Raw genomic sequence first — 12,303 nt, 5'->3', positions numbered from 1 at the left:
CTTTTATATTTATTTATTTTAATGGAAGAAAACAGAGTAAGTATCTAAGAACATAGCTTTTGGTAAACTATAAAAACTTTTATTCAAGATAGAATGGAAATGATTTCCTCAATGAGCTGCATTCATGAAAATGACTAATGATGTACCGCCTTCCTCAAGCCCTTACAGAAATAAATACATTTTGATCATACAAATGTGCGATTGCAACTGTCAATCAATGATTAATGTTGTTTCGCATTTTCTTGCACCTATTCATTAGCGAAGGTTTGATTGAGTATTTTATTGCCAGAGAAACTATTTCGTATATATTTATACTTTATTGCACAATTTACAATCGTAATAATGTACAACTAGGTGGACTTAATGCTAAAAGCATTTTCTGCCAGTCAACCTGCAGGAGGTACGAGGATCAAAAAGTACGGGTGTGCAAAAAAGAGAAAAAAAAAGATCAAAACATAATTATGATTGTGGAGTTCCTAAAATAAAATAATACCTAAACCCTAAAACTAAGTAAATAAATATATAATATATATGACCCTAAACCTACTAATACCAAAATACTATACAATACATATAAATCATAAATATATACAAATATATTATATATATATATAATAACATGGGGTACAAGAAAAGACTGCCTAATTAATCTGTTCTAAATTGCTGAGGTAGTGAGCACGGACCGTATATACCGACTATACTATACTGGTACTTATAGACCAATGTTGTTGGTGAAACCCGTAAATTGTACCTTATGGTTAGATGACGACGTAGTTTCACTCTAAACTATGATAAAAAAGATCCGGATCTATAAGATAATAAGATAAGATAATATTATTAATACGATAGGTACGGGAACAAGTCTGTATTGATTGAAACAAGTAGGTATGTTAGGTACATATTCCAATTAAATAGCATAATCAGGTCTATTCAAAATATTAAACACTAAACCTCACGAGTACTTTCTCCAATCTATTTCTATCTAAAACAGTTAAATCAACACATCAACACAGCGATAAATATTGCCGATGATAGCCATAATAGATCGTTACCCGATTAGAATAGCTGATTCCAATCTGTCTAACTGTCTATGAAAAATCGAATACATAACTCGAGTAATCGAGTCGGAATCGACATCTCGTTTCATGATACACTGTTGCATAACGCTCACCTTTGAACCGCTCAAAATTCAATTTCAGATAGAATACTGGCTTTTAGCGAGCGGTCAGCTAAAAATTAACCGTATGTTGTTCGGTGAGAGGTTTATTTTACTGAGTTAATTGCTTTGTTAAAATGTTGAATCGGTAGTGATGTGATGTGTCAGATCCTAGATTAGTAGGTATCGTAGCAAGGAGGCAGCAGTATCAAATTCTTATGGTACCGACCCAATTTTTGGAGTGGTATGTTTTAACATTGGGTTTGCGCACATAAGTAAAACTTTTAAAACTTAATACTTTAAAGCTTTAGTTTTACTAAAGGTTTGTAACAAGATATAAAATAAGATATTGGATAAAAATTATAATTAACAATTATCTATTAAAACATAAAACTTATATTTTACGCGTCGACTTCTCCTTAAAATTGGAAAGTCATGAGAAAAATCGCATCTTTATAGATTTTTGTTCATTCGGTGTATAGTCTATTACTACGTAATGTTGACAATATAGGCTATAAAGTTATCAATTATTTATTATCGTAATAATTTAGTTTTCTCATAGGTTTATAATGTGTTTTTTCATTTAAAAAACTTGAATGAAAGTACCTTACCTAGCCACCTACCCACATATCACTATAAAATTTTGGATAAACTATTAATTTAAAATATTATTAATCAATTTTTTTTATTGCCGACATGATGTCTACAATCACTTGGACCTCACAGAACGCTATCATATCATGAATATCTAAGAGTATTTTATGAATATGCAATATTATGTATCAATCTAGTGTGATAACGAAACAGTTATTTAAAATAAATAATTAGAAAACTTGATTAGCTTTTTACATTGGTAGCTGAAATTATCGGCAGAAGAGGTATTCCTAGACTACTTAAAGAGAGACCTAGGTGATACATTTCACTGCCGGTCAAGTGATGTAGAACGGAAACTGATCCGTTCTGATTTTCCGTCATATGATACTAGGATCATCGACACACTTTGCTATACTTAGATGAACAATGCATGAAAGATGGCGTGTCTCTGCAAAAGAAACGTCACGACAAATAACACCCCACTTCTACCACTGAGCTTTAATTTTGAATCAGTTCGGTTAGAAGATTTGTGACTTTATTTATTTATTTATTTATTTAGACATAGACATAGACATAGACATAGACACATCGTTTATTCACTCACAAAATACACATCACAAATACAAAACAACAATGTAGGTACAGTGGCATAAAGAATAACAATAATTGTGGTGTGTATTATGTCAGTAAAATGGCTCTGACTCAGCATGTGCTGTACAAAAAAGTATACAGCGCTGGTAATTCTGCCAGAACCAGCGAGTTGAGGTGGTACGCGGCTAAAATATAATATGATATAAACGTGCTGTGTTTGCTCCGAAAGATTTATGTTTAAATTAGAATCTTTGTGTTAATAGTTTAAAACAATATATATACATATCATAATATAATAGGGTAATGTGTTAAAGTGTGGTTTGTATAAATATACATAAAAGGTTGATGCTTAATCAATAAAAAATAGTATAATATTAAAATAAAATACAGGATAAGGCGATAAGTGCTGGAAGCTTAAATACATGTTAGGTACTGGCGGAGTTTAATCTTAAAGAGGTGCTTGGACTTAAGTTTGCGCAGTGGAGGGGGAATATTGTTCCAGCACTTTGTCGCCTGGTACTTAAAGCTGCCTCGGAAGGCTGCAGTTTTACTCTGTGGCAATACAAGAGGTGGCGTGTGGTACCTTGCTGCATTTCGGCTACATCGCCAGTCGAGCTTTTCGTACAAATAGATAGGAGTTTTTTTGTGTACCACTTCGAATAGCAATGTTGCAAGGTGAAGCTTTTGTCTCTGCTTCATGTTTAAGATTCCGGCTTTTTTGAGATACGGAGAGACATGTGTCCGTGGTGGAATGCTAAAGCAGAACCGGGCACATGCGTTCTGTACTCGCTGGATGAGTCGTTGCGACCTCTCTAGAAGGCAGGGCCCATACACCGAAATGCAGTGATTGAGTTTAGACAGCACTAAGGACTCACAGAGGCTAATTCTTAGTTCCTCGCTTAAGTATTTGCGGATATTATATAGTACTCTTAGTCTGTAGAAACAATTTCTAACAAGTTCCAGTACATGCTTCTCAAAACGTAGCTCACTGTCCATAGTTAGACCAAGATTACGAGCCTCTTTGACACATTCGATAGGAGTGCCTGACACCATTATCATTGGGTCCAGTCTGACCATACTCTGAACTTGTTTTGATGTTCCTAAAAGCATAAACTTGGACTTGTTAGGATTGAGAGTAAGACAATTTCTATAAGACCATTCAGACACTCGCTGTAGATCGGCATTAAGGTCTGACAGAGCCTGTGGGATGCCATTAATTTCGGCCGAGATGTACAGCTGCAAATCATCTGCGTATAGATGATATCTACAGTTCTGAATACAGCCCGGTAGGTCAGCTGTATACAGTGAGTACAATAGAGGTACCAGAATAGCGCCCTGAGGCACTCCTCTCTGTAAAGGTTTTGTGGTGGAGATAAGGAGCGATCCGTCCGACTTACTTATCGCTACTTTCTGAGAGCGATTGTTTAGGTAGCTGCGGAACCAGGTCAGAGTTTGTGGCTGAAAACCGTAATATGATAGCTTTGAAATTAAAAGTTCCATATTTATCGAGTCAAACGCTCTTGAGTAATCAAGAAGAGTGAGAATGGTACCTTTGTTAGCATCACGAGACGTTAGGATATTATCGGTCACATCTGCTAACGCTGTCGTTGTACTGTGACCCTTTCTGAATCCAGACTGGAGACTAGGCAAGATCTGATTTATTTCCACGTATTCTTTTACCTGGTCGAGTACCACTTTTTCTAAAATTTTTGATAAGTATGGGAGAATAGAAATAGGTCTTAGGTCTTTAGGAGTATGAGGGTTGTTTATTTTAGGGATTGGTCTCACTAGAGCAATTTTCCAGTCTGTAGGGTAAACTGATAGCTCTATCGACTTATTTATTATTAATGTTATTATGGTAAGGGTAAACGGGAGAGTCATGAGAATCATGTTTAAGTTGATTTTATCTATACCCTGTGCATTTGATTTAAGACCTAGTATTATTTTCCTAGTATTATTTATTTGATACTTTATTGCACAAATATGAAATATAAGTGTACAAAAGGTGGACTTAATGCTAAGAGCATTTTCTACCAGCCAACCTACAGGAGGTACAGAAAAACTAGTAGAAAGGTGCAACAAAAAAAAAAGTAGTTACTAAATTGAAAAAGCAAAAAACAAAATAAAGTCACTTGATAATTAACTTAATAGATATACATAAAATATACATAATATACTATAAATTCTATAAATATATATATACGAATACCAATTATATATACAATAATGCATACAAGATTTTTATTCATTCTTACAATGGTTGTCATTAGGCTTAAAACGGATTGACAGTTAACAAAATGCGGACACTTTGGCTTTGTTTTTGTACACACTAAGTATTATTATTATTAAATTCTTTATTGCTTAAAGTAAATTGGAACGAAGGCGAATTTAATGCTAGCAGCATTTTCTACCAGTTATAACCTTTGGTGATGTTGAAAAAGTGATTGGTAGTGCTTAAGACTTAGACGATAGAAGATGGTCTATATTTAGTAAGTACTTAACCGAAATATTAATACACCATCGTTTTCGTATATTCTTAATCTAAGTTGCTATACCACTGGTACGCCCGCGGTTCCTAGTATGTCAATCGATAAGTATAGCAAATAACAGTACATATTGAACTAAGCAATTATATGCAGTGGTATTTTAAATGGTGAGTAAACGTTTAATTTCCCTACTTACCGTCTTGTGTCGGTGGCTCAGTCATTAATTGTAGGTTATGTTATGTTATCCGTTTACTGTTAAAGCTCAGGGAATGCTGGGGGTATTATCTTTATTTATCTTCAGTCGTATAATTAACTGTTTAATTTATAGTTATGATTTTAACGTACAATGGTTCTAAAACGCTAGGCCTACCTGGGACAGACCGTTTAGAGATGCATTAAATGAGAATGGCCAAATCTGACCCGCTTTGCAGCCACTAACCAAACCTATTTTTGTTAGTAACGGTGTTTTAAATGAGGGAAAAATATTTAAAAAATCTATACCACGTGTAAAAAAAATCTTAATATGAGGGAAACATCTATTCAGTACAAATACTTGATCTTTCAGCACCGATATCTTCGTTCTCCCATGCCTCATAATAATAAAATTTACACCAGGTTATACTTTAGTCATGGGCTACACATCAGTAGGTATATGTTTCATCAATGGCTGATCTGGCGGGTCATGGCGCCATAGAGAAATGGCCATTCTCCTTTGTCCAGCAGTCTTGTACCCGCAATCCCGTATCATAATAATAATATTGTTCCGATTCCAATGTGCTTCCCGAGTGTTTCGAAATATATTCTCTGGGTATTTCCGTCGCGAGGAAATTAGTATTCGACTCATTTATTAAAATTAAAAGTTGATGTTTTATATAAACTGAAGGTTATTGAGTTAAAATCACATTAACCACCGTAAATACATGAGTATGTAATACACTCACGGGCAATAAAAAGGTTCCACTAAGAAAAGCACCAATTAGTCTTAAACTGAAAATGCTAGCTTAATGACGCCTGGCTCAACATTGAAGTAAGTACTTACATTTAACAGAGCGTCAGGATATTAGCAACTAAAAACAGTAACATAATTGTTCAAATTTTAAATTAAATGCTTGAAAAAAGTGGGGTCGTTTCTTGTCGGCATTTTGCGAGTGGAACTTTTTCATTGCCATGAGTGTATTTTAAACACACTGACGCTAACACAAATTACTTATATAGTTACAACGTATTTATTCAATTAAATAAAAATGATAATACTAATTATCTTTTCATAACATTATGAAGCTTGATCATTTTAAATGAGCGTGTTTGTGAAACATAATGACGTGTTATTATTTCCACTACTGTGTTTACTTTGTGCAAGTAATTATGTTTTACTTATTTATTTAATTTTAAATAATTTGAGGTAAAGGTCACGATAATCAGATAATTAGGATCGCAATGGAATAAGTATCAAGTTGCGCCATTAGGTAGAATTAACTGTGTAAGATGGAGGTTCTTATTTTGGGGGCAGACAATTAGATATTTAATGAAACCACAAGTAATCGGTGGCATACTTTTACTTGTATTCAAAATTTTAAAGCGTCCGTAGTCGTTATAGCTTCAGTTATCACCACTGACCATAGAAGTTAAGCAACATATGGTACGTTCTCCCATTGGATGGCCTTTGGGTCTGGATGCTGTTTCAGCAGCAGTCGCTTAGCCTAGTCAGAGGCCTTCGGGCAGCTTGAAAACATCTGACAGTCCAGTTGAACACTTACGTCTTTTACTTATGCAAGTAATATAGCATAATTTTTCATATCTATCGATGTTACAACAGCTGTATTATTCGCTTGTTTCCTTTTATGAAAATTACGGAGTGCAAGAAAAATAATTGCCGGGATTTGAACCTGCGCCTGCGCTCTCACGGGAAGATAGCGCCAGACCGTGACAAAAGGAACGACGCATGCGTTTTTTTTTCTTCATTAAATAACACACTACACAGTGCAATGGACCAAGGAAATGCAAAATTTCATAGATTTGTAGAATATGTCGGAATTTATAGGATTTAATTTGTAGGACCTTAAAATCTCAGGTAAAAAGGATACTCAAGTTTGCAGCTGCTATGTCAAACACATAGAGCAGGCTATCGTGAACTTGTTTTGACAACGATTTTCGGCACCAAACAGTATACGTCGTTAATTTTACTTCGTTTTGACTTTACGATAGGGCCCGTATATATGCGTCACTCTCGTACACACCATTTCTCCGTTAATACATGTAATAGGTAGCATATTTTCTTTGCATTGTTTTTTTTTACATTTACTCTATAGGCACCATATTTTTTCCCGTTCATTGCCCTATGTGACCGTATGAGCCATACATAGTGGTGAAATCATATCTCTCAAGACAGCTCAATGTATGAATGAACTTTAGGAATCTCACCCACATGACTCCAATGACTTACCGCCCGTTAATATGGTTATATCAAGTTACTTAATAAGGAGTGCTAAGTGAAATTGTCCTAGTGAAAGTCCGAATGTAGCCCTATTATTATTAGTTTGTACACTTATTGATCTTTAAAGTTTTAATTTCCGTTTTCTTTGCGACCGGTTGAACTGCTATGCTCGTATTAAAGTTAAAGCATATCAAAGTACTGTGGTCGAGATGATTATAGATTTTAGTAATTTTTTAGCGAAGTTTTAAGTTACATTTTGAAAAGTTACAATTTTATTTTGATTTTACGAATTTTATTTTATTACTTTCATGAATGCTGTTTTGTTTCTACAACTTCAAAAATATAAGGATAGTCTTTTTATGGATGTGACTTCAAGTGACATGTGTAGCTATTTCCAGTTTATATCTTGAATATTTTTTGCTAATAAATGAACAGGATATACCAGAGTGATAAAAAATTGTTTATCTAAAATAGCATTGAAATTGGTGCCATGAAAGGTCAAATACTTCAATACCTAGCTAAGCTGTCAGATAAATTATGTTAAAGATTTTATAAAAAATTGTGTTCTGACTACTGACCATAGGACCAAGACTATGCAGAAGCAAACTTCTGCATGAATACCAAACTCCTGAAATTGCGGTGTGCAAAAAACTAAGGATGATTTGCACCACCCCTCTAGGTGAGATTAAATTCAATTCTTGCTGTTTGTCGAATCATGACAAAGCATGGCAGAGAAAACTTAAATTTCCATAATACCGTATGGTGCAAGCCATGAAGCCACCCTCGTTTTAATTGCTTGGTTCAAAGCCAAAACGTCATAATTTTTAGTTTCATCATCACATTCATCACCGAATTTACTAAAGACAATATGACGAGGGCCGGCTTATATGCTTTAAACAGCATAATTTTTGCAATTGAGTGTGTACCTATTTAGGTAAACTGTTTAAACTTAAGTTTAAAGTTCATATAAATATCTAAAAAAGCGATGTGTAAGTTATTCTGGTCTACTTGGTCTTGGTCTGACCCTGATTGGTCTTAGCTATGACTGCATTGCGGATATTATATTAGCTGTGGTCTTGACCTTATTTTTAAGCTTAAAGGTTACAGGTATATTTGTCAAATATACATACTCAAACCTATTTAAGGTCTTCGCACATTATAACAACTCACCAGCGACTCGACTCTATGCTAGACATTGATATTTAAGCCCTGTGTCATATGTTCAAGGTTTAATTTTAAAAAAATGATTATAAAGTGGTGTACAACGAGTGGCCTACGCATCATACACTAAAGGTCAACCCCGACACGTTTGTCACGCAATGACCACACGTCGTCCACGCAACGACCACACGTTGTCCACGTAACGATTATGCGTTTGCGACTCAAATAATCTTTCAGTTTCCCAACAGCAGGTAAGTAGTAGAAAGGTAGATAGTTAGTGACACTCGTTGACACCGCGTTGTCCATTCGTTGACACCGCGTTGTCCACTCGTTGACACCGCGTTGTCCACTAGTGACCATTGGGTGGATCATCTAGTTGACTACTCATCGAGAGTGTGAGTAGAGTTGCTGCCGCGTTGGCGTGGAGTTGTTATAATGTGCGAAGACCTTTATACGGACTTAATAAATTATTGCCCACGAGTGAATTAAAGGAAATCAGAATAAAGCAACTAAAAATGTTTGCTGAAATCACGAATGATTTCAGCAAACATTTTTAGTTGCTTTATTCTGATTTCCTATAAAGTTCATGTTAACAAGCAAGCTTGCTGTGCTGTTAACATGTTGATTTGAAAATCCCATCTTAAGTCTGCATGAGCTTACTGCATAGGCCTTCGACTTAGTATAAATATTATGGCATGTACATGGTACATAAACGACGTAGTGGAGTGGTCAACATAACTCCGCGTTGTCAGCGTAGTCGCTTTTCATCCACTTTCTCACCGTGACGCCCCGAGATATTAAAATCACGCCCAAGAAAACAGACCATCTGCATAATGTTCGTCGATATCGTCGGCCAGTAATTTACGCCTTTAGTCTTATAAAACAAGGTTTCTAAACGCACGTAGAGCCCGTCCAGGCTCTTATCAAAGTCACGGGATGAAAGTTATTAAAGTTTAGTTTTGTTGAATATTTTAAACTAGGTGCGTTCAGAGTTGTCGGCGCGTTTCCTTTCAAAGTTGCTTGCATTAATATGCAAAGTAAGCGTAGGTAAACATCGTTTTAAATTTATCGTTTCGTACGAGCGTTAATTAAATCACATATTGAGGCTTATTTCCAATTCGGCCTTTCCGCTCTGTCCCGTTCGCTGATATCCGAGGTCCTTGACCCGGTGATTAAGCTTTCGTCTGACATTTCGCAGCGCAAACTACTGCATGTTGCGTCATCGATGCACTTTAGGTCGAACCTGACCCGCGCTCGCCGCTGGTGATGAAGTACCCAAATTCAGTTACGAAACGGAATTAACCCTGCTCGAGTTGTTATTGCTACCAATTAGACCTTTTGGTGCTTATTAAGTAAATTTATGTATTGAATAATAAATACCGTGAAACGACATACTTACTGCAAAATAAGCAGTTGAACATGGTGTAAAAATTCAACTTAAAAACCAAACACCGGGACCGGTCTACTCATACTCACAGTAAATGTTCAAAAATAAACAATAGACGCGGATAATTACTAATGCTACAGGTCGTTCACCCTACAGTAGCAAAAAACCCGCACACATTAGATAATAATTGTTAACTAGTCATAGATACAATGATAGATAAAACTCAAATGAACATTAACTGTAAACTAATGGGAACAAAATACATAATGATAGATCTTATGCAAATCTAAAATGTAATTGCTTGTAATTTTATGGTGGCAAAAACATGAGATGTTAACAAACCAGTGCATTTGAGGTTCCACTGGACTCTTTCTAAGGAAGTCGCCAATTGTCCGAAACTCTGAATATACGGTTTTTAGATCCTGTATCTAAAATCCGTATATTCAGAGCTTCGGACTTTATGTTGCAAAAATCGTATCGTGAGCTGCAAGGTCTCCGAGTCACCTCAGTGGGCCATTCAGGACAATATTTGTACGACTTTTAGACACCCAAGAAATAAATTAGGTGACATTTTGTATTTGGATCACATATATACAGACTTGGGGGCACTCTATATGACGAAAAACCATAGAACAACGCGAACTCGGGTGTACCCTCCGAAAAAAGAAGTATCGGAGCGGTCGGTCGGTCGGTTGTATTTACGTGCCGATTGCACGACAGCTCTCGTTCGTTCGTTTTCCGTCAGTATAGAGTAACCCTCCTATGCGTCTCCCTTCCCACATGGCTCACCGCCTTCCGACTTCCGACTTCCTCTACACGCGTTCCCCAACTAACCACCTCCACCTCTCCACAGAGTTTCCTGGCAGCCAACGCCAAATGCTGGTGGTCCGAATCCCTGGCGGCGGCCACATCCTCGCTGCGGTACTGCGGCTACGTGGCGCCGGGCGTGTTGCTGCTGGCCGGGCCGGCGCGCGCGCTCGAGACCGTGCGCGGCGCCTACGCGCGCTCCGTGCTCAAGCCGCCGCCTACTTATCTCATCTGCGGACTGGGTATGTAAAACTGTTTATAACTCCGGATTGGCTTACGGATTTTGATGAAAATTGGTAGGTAGGTAGCTAAAAACTAGGAAAATGAGCTAGGATACTTTTTATCCCGGAATTCCCACGGGATAAGTTTTTATAGCGAAGCAAAACTAAGATTGTAGTTTAAGTGTTTTAACCGGGATATAAGCAGCCTTAGAGTCACATAAGCGTCGCTTTAAGCGTCCCCGAGTAGTGCTGGCTCTGTGGCGGCGGTGACATCCTCGCTGCGGTACTGCGGCTACGTGGCGCCGGGGGTGTTGCTGCTGGCCGGGCCGGCGCGCGCGCTCGAGACCGTGCGCGGCGCCTACGCGCGCTCCGTTCTCAAGCCGCCGCCTACTTATGTCATCTGCGGGCTGGGTGAGTGCCTTTGTTTATAACTCCGGATTGGATGAACGGATTTTGCTGAAATTTGATAGGTAAGTAGCTAAGAATCTAGAGAATAATATTGCATACTTTTTATCCCAAAATACCCACGGGTAAAGCTTTTATGGCGAAGCGAAGCAAGATTGTAGGTAAGTGTATAATACACCGGGATTTAAGCAGCCTTAGAGTCACATAAGCGTCGCTATAAGGCTCCTCGAGTAGTGCTGAATCCCTGACGGCGGCCACATCCTCGCTCCGGTACTGCGGCTACGTGGCGCCGGGGGTGCTGCTGCTGGCCGGGCCGGCGCGCGCGCTCGAGACCGTGCGCGGCGCCTACGCGCGCTCCGTGCTCAAGCCGCCGCCTACTTATCTCATCTGCGGGCTGGGTAAGTGCCTTTGTGTATAACTCAAGAACGGCTGAACGGATTTGTGTAAAAATTCAATGAATTCAATTTTTATTATTCAAAAAATTTAATGAACCGACTGTGCTGAAAATTGGTAGGGAGGTAGCTAACAAACCAGAAGAAGGACCTAGACTACTTTTTATCCCGGAATTCCCACGAGAAAACCTTTTAGGGCGAAGCGAAGCAAGATTGTAGGTAAGTGCAGTTTCATGCAAACTACAGTCGAAGTCGCCCGCATATCTATGTGTTCTCATTCACAATGAATATACTTTACTAAGTATTTTACGTAACACAACATACAAACCCATTCATAACTACACAAAACCGTGAAACAATATGGGTAATTAGCACAATAAAGCTATTTTCAGCCCACGGCTCAAGATCAGTTACATCGTCCTTGCAAGGTCTGTGTGTGGGTGTGTACAGCCGCGTAGGAGCACAATGCAACCTGCATGCAGTATGCGTTGTATAACAACCTGCGTGCTTGTTCTGAGGAAACAGCCGTCCGTTCAGATTTGGAATTGTGCGAAACTGGCCGCTTATTTTTATTTTAAATCCTCAATGGAATTCTATATCTAATATCTATCAGGCTTTACCTAATAATAAGTAAGTAACGCCACAGTGTGTCATGTTTCATCAGATCCC

At 37.7% G+C, this 12,303-nt stretch overlaps 1 protein-coding gene across 3 annotated transcripts in view; it reads left to right on the top strand.

Moving 5' to 3' along the window:
- The window catches only part of LOC105385723 (putative uncharacterized protein DDB_G0282133), a 113,553-nt gene that overhangs the window by 56,176 nt on the left and 45,074 nt on the right, over positions 1–12,303 (top strand). For 2 of the 3 annotated variants that reach the window (XM_048629306.1, XM_048629305.1), the window contains exons 3-4: positions 10,663–10,718; positions 11,501–11,640. In XM_048629306.1, coding sequence (XP_048485263.1) covers positions 10,663–10,718; positions 11,501–11,640 — 196 coding nt within the window. Of the gene's footprint in view, positions 1–10,662; positions 10,859–11,500; positions 11,641–12,303 lie in introns of all 3 variants that reach the window. The other variant, XM_011556145.3, reaches the window with a different exon arrangement.

Source organism: Plutella xylostella, chromosome 22 (genome assembly GCF_932276165.1).
Source record: "Plutella xylostella chromosome 22, ilPluXylo3.1, whole genome shotgun sequence".
Taxonomy (NCBI): Eukaryota; Metazoa; Arthropoda; class Insecta; order Lepidoptera; family Plutellidae; genus Plutella; species Plutella xylostella.
This window is presented reverse-complemented; position numbering and strand designations above follow the sequence as displayed.